This window comes from Zeugodacus cucurbitae, chromosome 4, assembly GCF_028554725.1.
Source record: "Zeugodacus cucurbitae isolate PBARC_wt_2022May chromosome 4, idZeuCucr1.2, whole genome shotgun sequence".
Taxonomy (NCBI): domain Eukaryota; kingdom Metazoa; phylum Arthropoda; class Insecta; order Diptera; family Tephritidae; genus Zeugodacus; species Zeugodacus cucurbitae.
Window position 1 is genome coordinate 54,446,886 of NC_071669.1, and position 23,798 is coordinate 54,470,683.

At 37.5% G+C, this 23,798-nt stretch overlaps 1 protein-coding gene across 1 annotated transcript; it reads left to right on the forward strand.

Annotated features, from left to right (window-relative positions):
- The first annotated feature begins 47 nt into the window (after positions 1–47).
- LOC105211079 (probable serine hydrolase) lies at positions 48–1,925 on the forward strand. The gene is made up of 2 exons (XM_011182351.3): positions 48–869; positions 944–1,925. Exons 1-2 carry the CDS (start codon positions 741–743, stop codon positions 1,868–1,870), a joined length of 1,056 nt encoding a protein of 351 aa, XP_011180653.2. The 5' UTR covers positions 48–740; the 3' UTR covers positions 1,871–1,925.
- Positions 1,926–23,798: the final 21,873 nt, after the last annotated feature.

Genomic DNA, 23,798 nt, shown 5'->3' on the forward strand with positions numbered 1-23,798 from the left:
CGACATTTATGCCGGAAAGCTCCGAGTATAGACTTTAGAAATTGCTATTAAGGCAACTACGGCTTGAGAGTAATATTTTTAGATGGATTAGGGAGTCTAATAGTTTAGTTTTATCTAATATAGTTTGAAAAAAATATTTAAAGAGGATTTGAGACATTATAACGGTCAATCTACAATAGATATGTCAGAAGACTTCTAGTGTAGACTTTAGGAAATGCTATTAAGGGAAGTTCAGTTCGAAAGTAATATTTGTGGATGGCTTGTGGAGTCTAATAATTTAGTGAGCATCAAGAAATTTTATATTAAGCGATCCTTCACCCGAATCTAGGAACAAGAGATTCTAACCTAAAATATTTAAGAGCCATTAGTGAAAAATTGATTATTGGACTTCGGTTTGGAGTCCCTTTATGGTTCTCAACGTGTTAATAATACATTTCTGGGGTAGATTTCTTAAAATTACTCAATTATTCCCGATATATCATTGAGATCGGATATTTGCCTTTACTTGTTAACAGTTAAGAAAGAGCTTAGAAACAATGAGACTAATACTTTTGCGCAACAGTGTAAGCAGCTGCGCATGCTTCCGCTTTACGTAAGCGAGCCAGCAAAATGGGATCAAAGGTCATTTATGTTTATAGTTTAATATTTCTTAATTTGTAAGCCAACTTGACCTAAGCGTTAAAGTATGAAGTTTCTACTAAATTGTCTGTTAAAAAAATAAAATATCCACTTCAAAATTGATGAGAGAATTGTTTACTTTGCTAAAGTGGAGAGTCTTAGACGGTCATACATCACGCAGTGAAAAATACATAGTTCCAGTAGTAAGTGCCGTTAACCTTAAAGAGTGTTACAAAATGACGGAGAGCCAAGTGAGTGCATTTCTTGCAACGTCTTTTGAAAGTGAAAAAATATCGTTAATACATTTTTTTCCGTAATTTTACAGCCAGTTGAATTGCGCATTCCCGTGCCTTGGGGTTACATAGCCGGCTGTTGGTATGGCGATCAGCTGAGGCGGCCACTGCTCGCTCTACACGGTTGGCAAGACAACGCCGGCAGTTTCGCACGCTTGGCGCCACTTATCGCAGCGCATCGATCCATTTTAGCTATCGATCTGCCCGGTCACGGACGTTCGTCGCACTTTCCCGCCGGCATGTCGTACCACTTCAACGATTTTGTACGCATCGTGCATCGTGTTGTACGCCATTATAAGTGGCCCAAGGTATCCTTTATGGGCCACTCAATGGGCGCCGCTTTGAGTTTTTACTACGCCGCACTCTTTCCGAACTCGGTCGATATGATCATAGCGATTGATGCGTTGACCACGTTATACTTTCCGCCGCACATACAAATCGATATGATGTCCGTTATGACGGAGAAGGCGTTGAACGAGGAGGATCGACTGCGGGCACCAGCGCCGGTGCCAATTTTCGATTATGAGAGCTTAACTGATTTACTTTATCGCGGTTCGGAGCAATCGGTCGAGTTGGCGCATTGCAAGTGTCTGCTGGAGCGTAGTGTTCGACGGGCCGATGGTCACTCGGATATGTATTATTTCTCTCGAGATGGTCGAGTTAAGCTGATGGAAATGTTGTTTACGCAGCCGGAACTGGTGCTGGCGCTAGCTGAACGCTTGCGTAATATTCATTATCTTGTCATTAAAGCTGAGCTCTCGTATCACATTGAGTTGGAGAGTCTTAAGGATGTCTTTAGTGTTCTGCGCGCAAATAATCCCACATTTGAATTTCATGTAATGAAAGGTGAGAAGCATCACGTTCACCTCAATAGTCCCGATAAAGTGGCGGCGTGTGTATTGCCATATCTACAAATGTATGGTGGAGGCGGCTGTAAGCTCGCTGAGGCTAAACTATAGTTATAACGTTTATTTAAAATAATAATAAAAAGTATTGTAATTTCGTTTTCCATTACGCAACTTTTATAAGTATTGCGTTTAGTCGTAAGAGACTTCGAGAGTTAAAAGGATTTAGATGACTTGAGGTTTTCATAATCCACATTTAGTTATTTTAGGCTCGATCAGTCAAAGCTAAGAAAACGTCTTGGGTCTTCCAATATACTTATAAAAATAGTTCATGGAACTCAATAATCGGAGATTAATAAATTATTTTATTGGAATATTATTCTAACCCAGCTAACTGAGGTTCAACATTAGTGTTGAGCTGTTTAGTCGAAGAGACTGAAACCCATATCGTCGCCTTCTTCCGAATTCGACTCCACCTTTTTGGCTTCTACCTTCTTCTCTGCAACGGCGACTCCAGCAGCAACAAACTTGCTGGGGTCCTTGACCTCCTAGGTGGTAACAGCATTCCTATGCAGTTGAACTTCCATAACTCGAAGTTATCTACATCTCGAACTTTTTAAATTGGCAGTAGAAGTCAAATTCCTTACCATAATTCGAAGCTATTTTTGGAGATTATGGTATTCGAGTTAGGGAGGTTCAACTGCATATATCACGGATTCTGAATAAGTAGCTTATTCAGTTCACATCAACATCTCCGGTGTTCAGTTTGGTTGCGTCGAAATGGGAATGAACCTTTCGTAAGTTCAAGTCGATTTTATCCCTAGTCACACCATGAGAAGAAGTGTGATAACTCTCCTGCTAGGCAATTTCTATTTTTGATATTTTTGTAAGGGGTTTCTTAGTGATTACCATACAATGTCACTAAAAATATATCGCATGTAATATTTATTTCTCCACCATTAACTTCAGTAATATCCACAAGTAGGAGAATGCTCATTTTCCCCATGGTGACTTTCATTTCATTTCTCCTCTGACAAAAGGAGCAATGTTTCAGTTGGGGTATTGTGGCATGTTGACTTTCGTATGGTGAATATATATAATTTTTAAGCGGAAAGAAATGAATTGCAATTAAAAAAGCTTTCTCAATTAATAAAATAAATTTATATTGTTTTGATAATTGCTGTAAAGCCCACACCCTCTACATCTTGAACATATTATTGACGGATTTCATTATAAAGTGGAAGAAAATAAAATTATATATTATATATATTATGTTCAAGCCACAATTGTCCACCAGTGCAGAGCACTATGGTAGCTCAACTGGTACTATCTTCGGTTACAAGGTCTTACCAGAGACCTTTGGGTAGTTTCGTGGTATCTGTGGTTGAAACCTAAATGCAGACAGAGGGACTTTGGTTACTCGGTGTGGAGTTGCACTGCTATCGGGTGCCGTAGCCAAAGTACGGCAGAGGTTTTAGATGGGCCTCGAGCCCTACTAAGATGGTTATTTATACTGAAAATGCTTAGCAAAATCAGCGCGCTGTTCTTAAGGCCGTCGTCGACAGGTATTCACTCTGAAAGCTAATGGGTTTTAATAAGCACGGGACCTTCAAATTTAGGTCATGTTAAAACCCTCCGACTTTATTTAAGGCTTGAAAAACTTCAAAAAAAAAGGGGTCAGCGTGATCGAGAGATTCTTGAAATTGTAGCACCTCAATTTTCGGATCAAATCAAGATAAATACCCTAAATATAAAGGACCTCAAGTCCTAACAGGCATTTAGCAAATTTCCAAGCTTAATATAGTCTCTTGGCGTTAATATGAAGTATGCTCAACCTCTCCGCAAGAATAATGATGTGAAATAAATGAAGTGATATAAATATACCCAAAAACATAAGGTTCCACTTCTATTTGCAGTAAATACAAAAACATAATTCAGTTGGCCAACAAAACCAATCGATCTTTGCGCAAACACTTTCTTCATGTTTTGTAAGCGAAAGTGTTTTCTGTTGTTTTTGCTTTGCGACATGGGATGACATGGCATTAATTGGACCACACCCCACGGCCAAAATGTCTGTCGCTGCGTGGTTGAACATAAGAATATTGTTAATATCCGTATGCTAACGGTGCTTACATATATAGATATATAGATATCTAGAGATTTATGTATTTATTACCAATGTGTGTGTGTGTAAATAATATTCATACATGTAATGGCTGTGTGGAAGACTATTGACGCCCGTGGTGAGGATATGCCAATGACTTTAATTCGTTCGCTTTTCGCACTAACAAGCTTGATTGATTAGGTCAATATTGTACGAGTTTTTGGTATAAACAAGGGAAGTGGCAAACGTGATCTAGTTTATTTGGTTGTGTGGTTGTAAGCTTTGTTATTGTTTTTCTTTGTTTTACAGATTTATTCAAATTTAAGTCGGAAGCTTTAAGAGATTTCGTTAACATTAATAGATATTTTACTCAAAATAAGTCCAGATCTGATAACACGGCTACACAAAAAAAAAAAAAAAATGTTTGTTATAACTGGGGATGTTGCTATGTGGATATAATGTTTTTGGGGTCGCTAAATCCGAATCCGAGGTCCATTTAAGTGTTTTGACATAACCACAGAAAACCAATATGGTGGACAGCGTTTTTTAAAATACATCGGAATCGCTTGATTGGGTTAAATGGACCTGGATACACATAGTAAAATCCCCAGGTCATAACACTTTTTTTTTTGTTTTCAAGAAGTTTTACTATTATTGTATTCTTTCCAAATCTTAGGTATTCTACGAATCTTCTCTTCATAGAGAGGTTTCCTCATCCTTCGAAATGTTTTACTTTTATGACTTCTGATTTGGTGTGATATATGTATCCTTTAAGGTTCCAATCTAGATATCAATTGGGGAAGTTCGTCAAATAATTCATAAAAACTTATATGGAACTTGAAAAAATCATACGTTAGTTAAAAACGTATGTATGTATGTTAGTTCAATTAAAGATTCTTAAGTGAAGCGGTAGTTCAGAACGGGGATCACCGCTGTTGGACTTCAAAGCGATGGTCCAAATTCTTCTATTTATTTATTGAGCACATAAACGGGATAGACGTTTCAGGATCGGGAAGGACCTCTCCATGCCATTCGATACCAAACGTGGTCTTAGACTCTAACCTGATGGTGGAAAAAATAATACGAGCTGCAGGGCTTAATAGGGGAAGTACAATCAATCAATCAATCTTCAATAAGAGTGTACAGCTGCTGGCGTACGCCGATGATATTGATATCGTTGGAAGTAACAACCGCGCCGTTAGTTCTGCTTTTGCCGGACTGGATAAGGAAGCGAAGCGAATGGTTCTGCACTCGCGTCTTGGCTCCCACGTCACTGTTGACAGTCATAACTTTGAAGTCGTAGATAATTTCGACTACCTAAGAACCAGCATCAACAACACCAACAATGACAGCATCGAAATCCAAGTCGCTCATTATTCTCGTACTGCTTTAGGGTGCAGAAGCGTAGACGATGACAACATCCGATGAGACGACTCTTGGAGTTTTCGAGAGAAAAATTTTGCGCAAGATTTATGGTCCTCTAAACATTGGCAACGGCGAATACCGCAGACGATGGAACAATGAGTTGTACGATTTATACGACGACATAGACATAGTTCAACAAATAGAAAGACAGCGGCTACCCTGCCTAGGTCATGTTGTCCTAATGGACGAAAGCGCCCCAGCTCTGAAAGTGTTCGATGCAGTATCCGCTGGTGGGAGCCGAGGAAGAGAGTGACCTCCACTCCACAAAAGAAATGTGGAGAGCGGCCTGATTACATTTGGGATTCCCAACAGACGCCGAATAGCGATGGAGAGGGAAGATTGGCGCGCTATTATCGATTCGGCTATAATCGGATGAACGGTTTCTACGCCAATTACATATATATATATATACATAAAGGTGTATGCAATTGTATTTGGCCTTTTTACTCTGTGACTTTCTATAGATATCCTCAGCTCTCTTTAGATCTTTTAAAGCTGAGAATATAGGGATCATACACTCCGACTGGAATATTTGCCATTGCTAAAGCTTAAAGGTCGATAAATATTTCACAAAATCATTTCCGACAATACTGCAAAATATTTTTCAAGATTTATCGACATCGTCCACGATTTGCATTATTTATTAGAAGTGAAAAATGGGAGATTTTTGTTTGTCTTTGGAATTACCACACATCCATATATTACAAGCCGCAGTGACACTAATCTGATGGGGAAACATCAGCTCAAACCTCACAGTAAACAACAAGAACTAAACAGCTCCAGAACATCTAGAGATCCGTGCAATTTCATTTAAAGACAGTGAATTTTAATATAGTACAGAATCAGAGTATTACCGATCTATTAATCTTAATTTATTTCGAGTACTAAAATTGCGAGATATCGATATATAAAATAAATTACCATATGCAGAGGTCTAAACCTCCCACTTGCTATTTTAGATCTAGATATTTAGGAATGATTTTTTTTTTAATTTTAGGTTTTTTGCATAACAGAGGAGTAAGGTATGCCATCAACAGGCAAGAAGCCTGAATCATTTTGGATCGATCTATTAGCTCACTTCACTTATCACTTAAAAGTGCCTGATTAAGCCTTGAGAACCAGAAGCCTACAAATCGGGAGTTCTCTTTTGAATATGTATGTTACTGTTCGGTACGGTGGAAATTTAGTAAGACGGGCATAATAAATAATTTGTAAATAATATACTTGATTCGCGAAGAGTCGGCATTACTTCTGAACCGTATACTTAATCCAACTTTCATTGGAAAGGGTGACTTTTGGGCGATATCCTTCCTGACTTTGCCATCTTTTGAGAAAGGTTGGAACCTGTTGAGTAGAGTAGAGTGGGCGTTTTTGGGGAGCTTTATATATAATAAAATTTTTGCCTGGTTTCATTCCTATCTAATAGACTCCCACTAGCCAAGTCCAAACAAATTCATACACTTTAAGTTCTTTTTCGAGATTTGCTTAGCTTTAAATTTGAAGCCTTAACTCGGACTTAAGATCTGCACACTTTCAACTCAATTTACATTCACATTCAACCGCATAAAGTCCAAACACATTTTTCACGTCCACTGACTTTTTGACATTCGACTTGTGATCAGTTTGGTGCAGTGCCTACACACATACAGAAGCAATCACCGATTTTTATCGACAAACGTGCATTTTTACACGTTTACCTTTCTTCCTTTCTCGAACTCGAACTCTATGCTCAGTACATATTTGCACACTTTGGCACTCTGGCACGGCACATACAGTTTGTCGTTTATTTTACTCAATAAAGTGTCAATGCAGGGGGCACAAGCCATGTGGCAGTGTAGAAATGTGGCGAACCAATAGATATACACCATATACACATACTCTATAACGGTGTAAGAAGAATCCCTTTAACCGACGTGCGAATGAAATTTCGAAAAAGCGAACAAAACGCAGCGAACAAACAGAGCCCACAACTGACCTATTTGAGATCCCAATGAAAGCATACAATTGTTGGGGTAAACAGGTGGGCCTTGGAAAGAGGAAGGGGGAGGCATGGTGGGTCAGTCGGTGGATTACGTACAGCTTTGTAGATTGAGCGAGTGTGTGTTTACCGTTACACTCGGAGGAAAGCAAGCACCAACGAGCGTGGTAAGCTTGCATCCTGCCAAGAAGATATGAATTTCAAATAACGATTCGAGCACTTATTTTCAGTTTTGCATACACTCGCTTCTCGGATAATCTGCCTGAGTGCCAATCCAGAGGCTCGTGCCAATGTCAAAGGAATTGTCTTGTATGTAATTAACTTTATGCTGCTGAACTTCTTCCTCTAACTTACGAGCGTTGCGAGCGACTGTCAGCGAGTAGCAATAAAAATAATAACGGAAAACAGAGAAAAAAGTAGGAGAAATTTTACAAGAAGAATTTGCATTTTTTAGTGCAACTTGAATAAATTTATAAGCGAGTGCAAGCGCATACAGGGTGTGACAGAAAGAGAGGGAGATATAAAGAGAGACGGAGCGAAGTGATTTTTCTTTACAGTTTTGCTGATTGAAATCGATCGACAAACGAATGACATTGACAGGTGCAGAAAATACAACATACAATAACAAAAAATAACAAGAAGAAGCAGCCAGCATAGCTGAAGAGTGTTGTAAGTGCGCTTTGATTTAAGGAGCATCCATTCAGGTCGAAAGCTTGATGCAATATTTTGCATTTATGATTGGTTGTAAGACATTTATTTGTACAGTGATTTGCTTCGTGAAGAGTTTTAACACTCGAGCTGGCATGATTTAATGATACAAAGCGTTTTGAGAGTGAGAGAGAGAGAAGATATTGTGAGCTTACAAGGTAAATCTCAAACGCAGTAAGAAAGTCACTTCACTTAATTGCCATCGAATTGGAGATAAATTGACACTCAAATATTTATGAAAAGGGTTTAGAAGTCTTTTAAGAATCTTTCGTAGACAGGGCTAACAGTTTGACATAATCGAAACGAACTCGTATTTCTTAACGGGAGAGGACAGCTAGAGCAGTAGTACTGCCTAGTGATGGGTCAAAGAAATCTTGAAGATGTATAGCAATTTTACAGCATACCCCAGTCAAATAATTATATGTGCATTTCTGCTTTTGTTTATATTTCTTATTCACTGTTATTTTTTGGATTTCGGTAAATGTGGAATAAAAGGTTGATATGTTACCGTTACTATGCAACGAAAATTGTTTCATACTTTTCTCGTTCGTTGTACAGTTACATTAAGAATGTGCTTGTGAATTGGGTATTGCATAGTAAATATTTATATGTACAAGATCAGTTGAGCGGAACTTTCTTACTGATAGTGTTGCAGCAAAAACTTTTTTTGCTAAAATTTGTTTTCAAAATTATTGTAGGTGCATTAACTTAATAAATTATTAAAAAATTTTATTACATTTATTTAACTTTAAGCCTAAAATACCTCATGGTACTAGTTTATCAGTCGAGGAACAAGTAATAATCATAGGAATGCATGAAAGCGATTCCAAAATGGCTGTAGACCAAAGCGACATCGGAACTGTATCTCAAAATTTCTTAAAAACCCCACTGATTATGGTATAGTGCGACGTAGCGGACGAAAAAAAACATTGATGAACGATGCGAAAGGATGATTCGACGGCTAGTAGTTGCGTACTTGATAAGCAGCCATCAAATAAGGGCCTAGTTAAGACAGAAAATCACAATAAATATAATTTTTCCAATTATACATAAAAATCAGTTTCTGAAACACACCTCCATGGCACCTAAACCAACGCTAAAGAAAGACACAATAAAGCACATTTGAGGTTTGCAAATACATACCAATTCTGTTTCGATGAGTGATAGAATACAGTCTTTAGTGACGAAAAAAAATTAAATTTTGTCGGCCCAAGTCATTGCAAGAAATATTGAAGAGATACGCACCAGGAACGACGTTCCTACTACAAGCGATGTTTTGGAAGCGGTACCTTGATTTCATGGGCTGCATTTTGCTGCTGTGGAAAGCTATCTACATGTTTTATATTCACTCAAATGAATGCTAATATCAATGTAGATCTTTTGGACAGCGGGTTAATAAAATTTGCTGGCAATATTTATGGCATATAACTGGACATATCGAAAGGATAACGCTTCAATCCACACGAAGAACATCTTTAACGACCGGAAAATTCCGGTGTTACAATGTGCAGCATTGAGTTTGAACCTAATCCTATTGAGGATCTTTGGGGGAACCTCTCTGCTCCTGTTTTCCAAAACGAAAAGCAGTTTGAGACAGTACGTCACATTAAATTAGCCATAAAGCAAGAATTTGCCAATATTTATATAACAATACTACAGTCAGTAGTTAATTCTCAGATTAAGCGGCTTAATTTAGTTTTAAAATAAACATTTCTTTTAGTTAAACTCAAATGTATAGGCTTTATTGGTAAAAATAGTAAAATGCACATATAAATATTTACTATTAGCCTAAACTTCAATTCTGTTTTATAGTTTAAAAAATATTTTAAAATTTGTTAATTTTTTGTTTTTTATATCGTATACATTAATAATAACAAACCTGCATACTCAGAAATATTTTGCAATTATGTAATCTTTAATTTTTTTTTTGCAAAAAGTTCATGCACATATAATTATTTGACTGAGGTATATCATTTTTTCTGAGACATCAAATATTTTCCGAACTGGCAGTTAAAAACAAAATTAAAAAAACTTAAACCAATTTCATTTTTTCGAGAGCTGATCTCAGTTTCCAACAATTTGACAACGACATCTTGTTCCGGTCCTTAAATTCTCAGCTTCTCAAAGACAGAAGGGACCCAAATAAATATTGTGAATTGCAAGCCGAAACCAAAGGATCGTTAAACTTTACCGGGGAAACCAGTACCGGAGAGAAAAAATCCTGTCATATAAGCCGGAAAGAAGAAGTCCATTATTTTTTTTTCATATTGGTACCTATTACAAAAATAATGTTCGACCTCCAGATGAGTTCAGAAATTTAAAAGCATTTTAAGTAAGTACCACTAAGTTATTGAGAAAAATATGTAGAGGGTTCTCTTTCTAAAATTGAGGTCTGTCTCTGCCACATGTACATACATACATATACATATATCATCTATATATACTATATTCCACTCAATATTTATAACCATTGTATCGTTTCTGAAATTCTAGCCAAGCGTTGACACAATGTGAGCACACAATTAAGAAAAGTAACTTGAACTACGATGTATCGATTTCATTCACACAAAGGCTCACACTCATATTTGTGCTACAAATAAACAATACCTCGAGCCACCTAAATAGGAGAATGTCCAAGCTAATGTAAAAGTTTTGGTCAATTCATTTCGGTTTCGCTTTGTTAATGAAGTATGTAATTTCTACTTGCTCCGTTAACAATAAATAACACACGTCTAGACGACACATTGAATTGTTGCCAAAGTGGTCAAGGTTCAGAAGAAGAAGAAGAAAGGTTGATTGTGTTTCTAAGTAAAAATTTATTTTGATTTCAATTGGAATTTTATATTTATTGTTTAAGAATATATACATATATATATATTTTTTATTTATATGATCTAGTAACTTAGAGTTGTCTACAAGAGAACGGAGTCCATAAAAATAAAATCGATTCTCAACCAAGCAATACAATATTTCATATAATGAGTAATTTTTTGGAAAGACGCTAAGTGATCTCAATGAGTAAGTAATTGTAACGAGTTCTGTATACTAGAACCTAAGGAACAACCGCTATGAAGTTTCTGCACTCATTTGGAGGTTGAGCAATTTGATCTCAACAAATATACTGCTTCAACGAACTTTCCTTAGTGTTTAGAAAATTGCTAGTCCTTTAATGTATAAAATGGATCCATGTTTCGTAGTGTTAAGTAGGTCAGATCAGCAAAGAAATATCTCGAATAAAAATATTAAAATTTTATAAGGACCTGATTGACCTTCATTGATCAGTTACAACCAATTCTTAACTTGAACTAAGGTAATACCTTACTTCATCTCTCTTAACGCTTGTCTTGGTTTCTTTTGACTTCGCATAACCTCTAGCTTGACCTCCCATCATTTTCAGCTTTACTTCACATAACAACAGAAAATATAAACAAATTTGATCTCCATTGAGGCTTAGTTAGCTATCTATCTAGGATCTAGGATCTTATGTAACCCCCAGCTAGGTGAGTTCAATCGTGTATGTTGATTCTTCCTGGCCTATAGTTCTCGAACACTCCTTCTAATTTTGTAAAAAGATCGAAATTTCGTTGGTACAAAAATTGTGGCTACTTAAACTGGTTGTGTTCAAAAAATAACGGGAATTTTCGTTTCGGGGATGGGGTCGGATGTAGAAGTTCATGTAAGTGATAAACGTTTCTGAATGCCGTTGCATACGACTCAAACAGTCAACGACTTCCGTTTTTAGACCTAAGGGTAGCCAGCAGACATCTGTTTGGAGGCGAACCAAAGTGAGAAGCCAAAGCTTGCTTCTGCGGTTGTGCGGAGGGCTTGGGACCCACCACATAAAAAACCCAACCCAATCAAAGACCAAACAGAGCCTCGAATGAGAAATCCCACTTTTGATGACGACTTATGCAATCGTTTTAAGGAACACGATTTGAGGGCATGCACCTAAAATCTCCGGACTCTTAATTGGGAAGGTGCCTCTGCTTAGCTGGTTGATGTTCTGAAACGACTAAAGGCTGACATCACCGCTATCCAAGAAGTGCGATGGTCGTGACAAGGATGGAAGAAGGTGGGTCCTTGTGACATCTACTATAGTGGCCATATAAAAGAGCGCAAAATCTGTGTGGGTTTTGTGGTGGCAGAGAAGCTCCGTCGCCGAGTCCTGGCATTCGCTACGGTGGATGAACGTCTAGCCACAATTCGCATCAAAGCGAAGCTCTTCAACATATCGTTGATTTGCGCCCACTCCCCAATGGAAGAGACGATGTGACCAAAGATACTTTTTATGAGCGCCTGGAACGCATCTATGAGCGCTGCCCCCGCCACGATGTCAAAATCGTGCTTGGCGATTTTAACGCCAGGGTGGGTAAAGAAGGTGTTTTGGCACAATCGTCGGAAAATTCTGCCTCCATGACGAAGCATCGCCAAACGGCCTGCGGCTAATAGACTTCGCTGCGGCCCAAAATATAGTTGCCTGTAGTACCAGATTCTAGCACAAGAAAATTCATCAAGCTACTTGGCTGTCTCCTGATTGAAACACGCGCAATCAAATCGATCATGTTGTGGTCATGACGGGTGAACGCTTTGAGGACCAAACATTGACTTGGAGAACTTTCTAGTAGCAGCGAAGATACGCACTCACCTCTGTGCAGCAAAGAACGCCCGCCATCCAATCCATTCCGTAATATCTGTGTAAGTATAAGCCCAAGTGGTCTGTGGAAGGACTTACGAGGTTCCGCTCCATAAATCTCGATAGAAATTTTAAAGCATTTTATTAAAAAATTCAAAATGACAAAGAGAGCGGAAGAAAGACGAGTGAGCATTTCTAATCCGCAACTGATAAGTGTGTAAAAATGTGGGAGCAAAAAAATAACATTTGTAAGTAAAATGTGAGCGACAGACGGACATGTACATCTAAAAACGTGCTGGAAACAGAAAATTAATTACAACGAAGCAATTTGCAACAAGCAAGCCAAAGACACAAAAAAAAAATAATGACAACAAAAGCAAAAAAAAAGAGATGCGAAACTTTTAAAATGCCAACAGCATAAAATAGCGCAGTAAATGTACCGTTGTGTAGCTGGCTTGTAGTTTGGCTTGCATTTGTCACATCACTTGTTTGCAGGTTCGTTGCATTTCTCACCTGAAATCAGCCGGTGTGTCCTGCACAGCTGTGAAACATAAAACTCTGATGGGCAAAATAAACAGAAAAGAACACACACACAGACACATGGACATACCAAAAAATGCACACAACAATAATAACAACAAAAAATTAGAATATAGACGAAAGAACAAAGCGACCGAGTAATTTAAGGCTGCCAGACACTGTGAGTGAGCCAACACACTCCGATTGCCTAACAACAAAAGCTGCTTGTTTTTGTAACTCGCTGTGTGTGTGTGTTGTTGTTGCATGCAATTTCCGTTTTACTCTTAGTTGCCATGCAGCAACTTAATATACATGACTCGTGTGTTATTGTTGTTGTTGCATTGTTAACTAAAGGCGTTAGTCCTAACAATAGCCGTTGACAACAACAAGCGATCACCGCAATGACTTCACAAACACCAACAAGGACAAAGATATACATACATTCGTATTTCTATATACATATATAGTTGTTGTTGTGACCACAAAACACACGTAAACTTGTAAACTTCAGTTTTCCAGGTGTGAACAAGTCACATTTATCTCTATGTGAGTTTGTGTGGGTCTATCTCTCTCTGTCGCCATCTCTCTGTCTCCATCTCTCTGTCTCCATCTCTCTACCCCTTTGTCCAGGTGTTTCTAATTCTGTGAGAGTTTCTTTTTTCTCATGTTGTGTCTAAAAACTTTCGCTTCCAGTGTAATTTAGTATGTCAGAATGAATTGTTCGTATTTGAAGTTGAATGAAAGTGTTTAGAACCCTGTAGGAAAGTTGAGACGAAGGGAATATTCCGAATTTCCACAAAAGTCGGTTTTACGTCGCCGGAATTTAGCCGGATTTTATTCAACCAAGAGCTATTTTTCGACCATCTAATCTAATGTTTGTTTCGGTGAGTTTGAGAATCCTACCAGTGTTTCTATCTTTAAAACATCGCTTTAATCTATAAACTATTTAGACCCAAATGAATCTCACAAGATCCAGTTAGAGTTTGTTCAAATATATTAGGGTTCAGTGTTCTCTATTATATGTAAGAACAACTCTTTATCAAGTTTCTGAGGTTACCGAGATCGGATTTCCATGACCACAGGTAATACCGCTATAGGTTAGGTTAGGTTAAGTGGCTGTCAAACGACGCACCTAGGCCTTTGGGAGGCCCATTGGGATACCACTGGGACTGAGATCCCTCACACAATCGAGTCAACATTGAACCACCCTGTGGTCCTGATAAAGTGAAAAAGTTCACACAATTTGACATGAGCAACTTCGCCAGAAGTTTCCTCGGGAAAACCGCGTCCAATAGTTGCGATTCTTTTTCTGTACAGAGCCTTGCATCCACAAGGAAGGTGTGTGATAGTTTCTTCCTCTTCTTCTTCTTGGCAGCTCCTGCAGTAAACATTGAAAGGTAGCCCCAGTCTGATGGCGTGTCTCCCAATCAGACAGTGTCCCGTTAACACCCCTACAAGGGTTCTTGTATCATTCCTCTTAAATTTCAATAAGCGACAAGTACGACTCTTATTCCACTCTGGCCACGTTTTTCTGCTTACGGAGCAAGTCGTTACTTGTTTCCATTGTGATTCAGCCATATCTACTGCATGTTTATCGATTAAGTATTTGCAGGTTGCCGGAGGTATATAGATTGTCTCTTTATCGGCCTCCAACTGCAGTGTGGTGCCCAATCTGGCTAGTTCATCTGCCACACAGTTCCCAGGGATGTCACTATGTCCTGGGACCCATTTTAGGTGTATCGTGAAATATGACGTCATTGTCAATAATAAATCCAAGCATTCTTTCACTATCTTAGAAGATATTCTATGAGACTTTCATGATTTTAAAGCCGCTTGACTATCCGAGAATATGAATATTTGTCTGCCATAACAGTATATGTCTTTGTAAATCTCAATCAGATCTTGACTTAAAAACCTTCTTCGAAATTTTTTGGAGACTGATTATCTCAACTATATTGATAGTATTACCAGCTTTCATTTCCCTTTATTAACAAAATATTTCTCTACTATCTTATAATGATGTCCAAGACATATAGGACGCCTTGGATGAATCCCAGTTACCGCCTCTAATATGAGAAATTCTGATCATTAGATATCTAAATGAGTTCTTCTATTTCATCAAGGAACTATGCGGGAAAAAATTATATAAATATCTTACATTATCAGAAGGCTATAGATTTTTCGAATATAATGCGTTAGATCTTGTTATATATTCTCCGAAATCTTTGAAGACTATAACCTGACATTAAGAAGTTAGGCAAGAGAAACAAATATGAAGTAGTTTGCTAGTTTCGGTAAAGACTCTCTAATTTTTCTCTCATAAATGCTGCTGTAAGAATATCGGATGTCCTATTTCGATAACTCTCTAAGTAAAAATTTGAAATAGTCTGCTTATTTGATAAGGAATCTGATAAAGGTTTGAATACTGTCTCAAATAGTCTTACGAAGTTTTATTTACCTTTATTAAGCAAAATATTCATATATTATCTTAAAACTTGTTCAAGCCGCATTCCATAGCTGTACAACATGATTTGGAGTTTTTATAAATCTTTGTAAAAACAAGACAGGGCACTAAACAATAATTTTAACCTACAAATTGCTTACTTTCCACTAACAGCCTTCTTAGATTATAAGTTACTAATTTCACTACAGACGGAATCTCGTATCTAGTTTTGGGTCACGTAACCCTTGACTCGAGGCGGAGAAGTTAGTAACAACAGTTTAACTCAAAAAAACTTTCTCTAGTTAACTTAATCGATTCTTACATGAGAATTTCAGGTCATTAGATATATTATATGAGGCCCTATGTATATTCTATCTAGGAACTATGAGAAAAAATATGTATGAGTATATATCTTAAATTATCAGACCGTATATTTTCGAATCGAATCGAATCCGTTATATGTTGTTATATATGCTCCTAAACTTTTAAAGATTATTATCCTACATTAGACATTAGCAGTTAGGGAAGCGAGACAAAGTTGAAGAAGTGGCCAGTTTTACCGGTACTTCGAAGCTTTAAAAAGTAATAGTGATATATGGCTTCGTTATTAAGTGCGAATGGGCTTTCGATCAGATGAACAAAAAAAAAGTATATACTTTTAACTGTAGAATTGTGCGTAAAGTTTAAAGATCTTAGGACTCGGCGTATTCTTATAAATGTTCATATATTTCAAAACTATTAAACTATATATACAGACTTCGTCATCACAGATGGGGACACCTGCACCTAATTATCGATACATCCTTAACCTAACTTAGAGAATACCAGTTCATCGGAAGCAACAACCGCGCCGTTTGTTCTGCTTTTTCCCGCATGGATATGGAGGCGAAGCGAATGGGTCTGGAGGTGAATGAGGACAAGACGAAATATCTCCTGTCATCAAGCAAACAGTTCGAAGTCGTAGATAATTTCGTATACCTGTGATCCAGTATCAACAACACCAACAATGTCAGCCTCGAAATCTAGCGCAGAATCACTCTTGCCAACAGGTGCTACTTTGGACTGAGTAGGCATTTGAAAAGTAAAGTCCTCTCTCGACGAACAAAAATCAAACTCTACAAGTCGCTCATTATTCCCGTCTTGATATATGGCGCCGAAGCGTGGACGATGTCAACCTCAGATGAGACAACACTAGGAGTTTTCGAGAGGAAAATTTTGCGCAAGATTTAGGGTCCTCAGAACATTGGCAACGGCGAATACCGCAGACGATGGAACGATGAGCTGTACGATTTATACGACGACATTGACATAGTTCAGCGAATAAAAAGACAGCGGCAACGCTGGCTAGGTCATGTTGTACGGATGGAAGAAAACACTCCAGCTCTGAAAGTGTTCGATGCAGTACGCGCCGGAGGAAGCCGAGGAAGGGGAAGGCCTCCGATCTGTTGGAGGGACCAAGTGGAGAGCGACCTGGTTACACTTGGAATCTCTAACTGGCGCCGAACTGCGAAGGAAAGAGAGGAGACTTACTCCGGAACAACATTTATTGCTCACATACGGACCAATTGTTTCCAAGTGGTCAAAAATTATGGAATTTATACGAGTCAGCCGCAGCGGTTACTTTTTGGACAATGCCTTGAGAACTATTTCACACTAGCGCAAATTTTAAGCATTTCTACCAGTGAAATATAAAATGAAATTTCACTTCTCTGTCACATTTCCACTTGGGTCACCAAAGTTAGTTTTCCCAACAACTCAGTGAGTTATAATATTAAATTTTTAATCAAGATAAAACTTAGAATGTCGAACAAAATAAACACCATACGCATTTGTAAAACGGTATGTGCAAGTTCAGCAATTAGCTTTTCACCGACAATTTCTATAACAATAAAGTTGAATTAGACTACAAATATTTTCCATTTGTCGTAAAATTAAAACAAAGCATTTTGTATTAAACTACATAGAAGAGTTAATAAATTTTCCGAAACAAACAGAAAATCTAACAAAAATGGCAAAAGTAACAAAAATGTGTAAAATAGAGCTGGATTATTCGCCATTGGATTATTCACACATGTACCACATATTTATGAAGCTATGTATTCATGTATTTATTTGCCATTTTGCGCAGAATACTCTTCAGATTTATAAATCATAGAGATACAAAAATTAATAGAATAAATATTTGTAGAAGTGTATGTGCTTTTCGTGTATAATCGGATTAAGTTATTTTTGTAAGTAATATTTGAAAATTATACAGTTAATCTCAGAGATTGTAATATTTATTTTATTGATGGTAATCAATGGCTGTGATTACATTTGTACAGAAAAAGCACAAAATTTTTGATAGAAACTTTTGAAAGCTTTTCAACTATTTGCAATTGATGTTAAATGGATTCCCGGTGTGACATTCGGCCAATCAAAATTTTAAAGTCCGAGTGATAAAATTATAATTGTGGTGAATAGACCGGTACAGATTTCAATATATGGATACAGTTAAGGTGAGCTTTGACCTATTGACATATTTTTATCGAAAAATGTGTGTATATCCTGCTGATGATTAAAACGGCTAAGAGTGGTTTTCATTATAATCAAAATCATAAGAAGTTAGTTATACCAGCATAGGATTTATGCAATATTTTATGAGTCTTCGCAAAAACCAAGCCTAACATACCTATAAGTACATCGGACGATACTTTTCAGTATTATAAGCTGGTTTAAAAACTGTTATAATAGCAAAACACAAATATAAAGGGTGATCCAAGTAGGGTACTTTTTTTCAATATCCTCTTTGACAGATTACGCGTAAGTTATGTCAAGCTGTCCACTCACGCTTCGCTTCGCTCAACATATGGTCATCTAAGCGATAGTGTAACCGTCAATGGCGACCGTTATCGCCCCATGATAACCTACTATTTTTTTTCTTGAAATTGGAGCTCAACAAGACAATGTTTCAACAAGATGACGACACTGCCCACACATCGCATCAATCAATGTATTTATTGAACGAACACTTCGGTGAGCATATAATTTTTGGGCCGATCGATGGGCCACCAAGATCGTGTTAAATCACGCCGTTAGACTTTATCCTGTAAAATATAAAGTCTATGCGGACAATCCCGCTTCGATTCAGGTCTTGGAGCAAAACATTCGCCAGTTACCAGTCGAAAAGCTCGAACGAGTAATCGAAAATTGGTCTCAACGAATGGACCATCTGAGACGTAGACGAATGTTCTTTCGAATGATAATAAACATTTCTAATTAAATTTGATTGTTCTGTGTTTTTTTAATGTAGAGAACCTCGAAATGGATCAGCCTTTATAAGCCATAAAGCCTAAAATACTTTTAGATGACTATATTGAAGTTGTACATTTCATGAATCTTACGTCGGAGACACTTCCTGTATCATAAACTGGCGTAAAACTGTTATAACACTAATACAAAAGGGCTATATACTTAACTTAATCGAATACGAGTCGAAAATAAAAGAAGAGTAGAAAAATTGGCTATTAAAGATAGAATTTTTGGTTGGTGTTTACATTTTTAAGCGGGAGTGTTTTATGAGATAATTTATTCAATTATTATTGGCGAACGTTTTTACTTGCTTATCGAGAGAGTACCTCTGATCCATAGACTTTGGTAATAGATTTAGTTAATACTTCGATTTTCGACCACTTTTTGCAAATATTGGGTAGGTATTTCAGCAATGAACGTTGTTCCGGAGTAAGTATGTTAATTGTGAAACAGAGTATAACAGTTAAATCAAGTAGCAGCTGTCAAAAAAAACCAACTCTGCGAAAAGTATTGCCTCATTGACAACCTATCGTTCAAAAAACACCTGTAAAATTGAGATAATATGAAATATATTTATTTTATCAAAAAATGTTTGCGATATATTGTGTATATTCTGTGAGTTAGAACGAAACTAGTGAGCTTAGAGGCACTCAATGTTATCTACTTTAGAGATTTACTAAGATTTGAGATTTTATATAAGTATATTGTATCCCTCCAAAACTAATACGGCTATGTAAACTGACGTTGAGCAACACCAAAAGCTCCGTCAGGATCGGGAAGGACCTTTCCGAGCCGTTCCATACCAAACGAGGTTCCAGACAGGGTGACTCACTATGGTGCGACTTCTTCAATCTATTGCTGGAAAAAATAATACGAGCTGCAGAGCTAAATAGAGAAGGTACAATCTTCTATAAGAGTGTACAGCTACTGGCCGTTAGTTCTGCTTTTTCCAGACTAGATAAAGAAGCGAGGCGTATGGGTCTGGTGGTGAATGAGGACAAGACGAAATATCTCCTGTCTGCAAACAAACAGTCAGCGCACTCGCGTCTTGGCTCCCACGTCACAGTTGACAGTCATACCTTTGAAGTAGTAGATAGTTTCGTCTACCTAGGAACCAGCATTAACAGCAATAACAATGTCAGCCTGGAAATCCAACGCAGAATCACTCTTGCCAACAGGTGCTACTATGGACTAAGTAGGCAATTGAACAGTAAAGTCCTCTCTCGACGAACAAAAATCAAACTCTACAAGTCGCTCATTATTCCCGTCCTGATGTATGGCGCCGAAGCGTGGACGATGATAACATCCGATGAGACGACTCTTGGGGGTTTTCGAGAGAAAGGTTTTGCGTAAGATTTATGGTCCTCTAAACATTGGAAACGGCAAACACCGATTTATACGACGACATTGACATAGTCCAGCGAATAAAAAGACAGCGGCTACGCTGGCTAGGTGATGTTGTACGAATGGATGAAAACACTCCACCTCTGAAAGTGTTCGATGCAGTACCCGCTGGAGGAAGCCGCGGAAGAGGACGACACCAACTCCGGTGGAAAGACCAATTGCAAAATGACCTGGCTTCACTTGATGTTTCCAGTTGGCGCCAAAAAGCAAAAACGAGAAACGAGTGGCGCGCTCTGGTGGATTCCGCTATAATCGCTTAAAGCGGTTTCTACGCCAAATATATATTTATGTATATACGAGTATTGTAGTACATCAGTGGATAGGCCACATATTTTGAGTATTCTCTTTATCTACGAATTCCTAATTAACTAACAACTGAGTTACATGGAGACGACGGATTTGAGACGACAAAATATAGAATTGTAGATAAGGACAAATTTTGCTCGTAAAATCCTCAATGGTTATACAAAATAGACTGAGATGTGACATTTGAAGATATTACCTAATGTTGTGAAAATCTGAGTATATCTTAAGTCTTTAGAAGTATGCAATAATGAAGAATCATTGTATGCTGTCATCTGTTTGTTATGAAAAAAATGAGATTATGGTTAAAATTTGCTCGTCAAAACCACCTTAACAATACGAAATACAATGTGTGAGATGTGATAATGAAGATAATTTGAGAATCAGGTAGGTCTTCGATCTTTAGAAGTATCCCATGTTTAGAAGAGCTTTTGTTTTTATGTGTATATTATAAAAAAGTGAGGTTATGGTTAAGGTGAATAAATTAACTATAGCTCATCTAGTTTGAATGATGAGAATAATTGCTAAAAATTATTTTCAAAAATGATTTGTGAGCGAAATAATTAAGCAAATAAACTACATGAAGAAACTATCCATGTAACATGTACGTAAATATTCAAGGACTCAACTTGTCATTGCACAATAAAGCAAGTTCGCAAGGTTTCTGTGTAATACACTACGAGTAGTACAATTTTATTTATTTATTTCCGTATGCAATTTTATGTTATACATGGAAAAAATATACTTATGAAGGAGATGTGTTCAAAAACTAACGGGAATTTTAAAATTTCCATATTCCAAAAAAATTGTTCAAAACTCCATTTTTCACTTTTCTTTCAATTCAGTCAATACAAAGTTATATTGCCGGACATGACTCCGTGTGAGTTTTTTCTATTTCCAAAAATAAAACGTTTTGCAAGCATATTCGAAATCACTGAAAGAGCTAAAGGCTATCTCAAAAATCGATTTTGAGTAGTATTTCGTCGATTGGAAGGCGCGCTGGCATAAGTGCATAATAACGAATGGCGACTATTTTGAAGACAATTATATTAATATAGATAAATTAATAAATATTTTTTTCGAAAACAAAAATTCCCGTTATTTTTTGAACACACCTAGAATGTATGCCTGCATGCTTGTCTACTTACTTGTAAGTGGATAAAAATATGTATAACGAAATAAATTAATTAAATACAAAATTTACATGGATTTATTTATGCAAAAATGCTTATTTACATGTCATCAATGTATCTGTATGTGTATTTGTATATGAGTGTAAGTGTACTTCAATGACAATTTTGTCCTTGCCAACACATATTCGCCATATATGTATACACATTTTCTATTCAGTTGCCACTGCTTTTCGCTGCTACTCATGTTGCGCCCGATGAGCAGAGTTCAACGTAATTTATGTGTAATGTCAGTAACAAAAGAATTTATTGTTGCGCAGTAGCTGCAATCAGCAAAACACTAACTAACGACTCTGATGACAATTTACAATACACAATAAGGCCGCGACTTCTGACACACTCATTGCTGATAGGCATGCATAAATAAAGGATTACATACATAGATACATACATACATATATAACGGGTGATTTTTTTGAGGTTAGGATTTTCATGCATTAGTATTTGACAGATCACGTGGGATTTCAGACATGGTGTCAAAGAGAAAGATGCTCAGTATGCTTTGACATTTCATCATGAATAGACTTACTAACGAGCAACGCTTGCAAATCATTGAATTTTATTACCAAAATCAGTGTTCGGTTCGAAATGTGTTTCGCGCTTTACGTCCGATTTATGGTCTACATAATCGACCAAGTGAGCAAACAATTAATGCGATTGTGACCAAGTTTCGCACTCAGTTTACTTTATTGGACATTAAACCAACCACACGAATGCGTACAGTGCGTACAGAAGAGAATATTGCGTCTGTTTCTGAGAGTGTGGCTGAAGACCGTGAAATGTCGATTCGTCGCCGTTCGCAGCAATTGGGTTTGTGTTATTCGACCACATGGAAGATTTTACGCAAAGATCTTGGTGTAAAACCGTATAAAATACAGCTCGTGCAAGAACTGAAGCCGAACGATCTGCCACAACGTCGAATTTTCAGTGAATGGGCCCTAGAAAAGTTGGCAGAAAATCCGCTTTTTTATCGACAAATTTTGTTCAGCGATGAGGCTCATTTCTGGTTGAATGGCTACGTAAATAAGCAAAATTGCCGCATTTGGGGTGAAGAGCAACCAGAAGCCGTTCAAGAACTGCCCATGCATCCCGAAAAATGCACTGTTTGGTGTGGTTTGTACGCTGGTGGAATCATTGGACCGTATTTTTTCAAAGATGCTGTTGGACGCAACGTTACGGTGAATGGCGATCGCTATCGTTCGATGCTAACAAACTTTTTGTTGCCAAAAATGGAAGAACTGAACTTGGTTGACATGTGGTTTCAACAAGATGGCGCTACATGCCACACAGCTCGCGATTCTATGGCCATTTTGAGGGAAAACTTCGGAGAACAATTCATCTCAAGAAATGGACCCGTAAGTTGGCCACCAAGATCATGCGATTTAACGCCTTTAGACTATTTTTTGTGGGGCTGCGTCAAGTCTAAAGTCTACAGAAATAAGCCAGCAACTATTCCAGCTTTGGAAGACAACATTTCCGAAGAAATTCGGGCTATTCCGGCCGAAATGCTCGAAAAAGTTGCCCAAAATTGGACTTTCCGAATGGACCACCTAAGACGCAGCCGCGGTCAACATTTAAATGAAATTATCTTCAAAAAGTAAATGTCATGAACCAATCTAACGTTTCAAATAAAGAACCGATGAGATTTTGCAAATTTTATGCGTTTTTTTTTTTTTTAAAGTTATCAAGCTCTTAAAAAATCACCCTTTACATATACACACTCATGTAGAGTAAAAATTGCAAAATGTATTCGTGTTCGTGCTGGTAAATCACAATTATGCCATATGATAGTTGAACGAGTCTGTCGTTTATTGTTTTTGTGCACAATTCAAGCACGAATACACACACATACATATATATTCAGCTTTAACAATGTATTGTTGTTTTTAATTGCGGAACTGCTGTTTATATTCTAGTTATTTCACAACTGGCATATTACTCCCAGGCTATTGTTTTAGGCCAAAGTGGCTATACCAAAGCTCTAACACCCATAGACACATGTGAACACTTATTTTTCCATGCCCGTGTATGTGTGTGCGCTAGG

Coding starts and splice junctions, on each gene's coding strand:
- LOC105211079 (XM_011182351.3), top strand. CDS start 741: ATGAGAGAATTGTTTACTTTGCTAAAGTGGAGAGTCTTAGACGGTCAT. Junction 870..943: donor ACAAAATGACGGAGAGCCAA/GTGAGTGCATTT, acceptor GTAATTTTACAG/CCAGTTGAATTGCGCATTCC.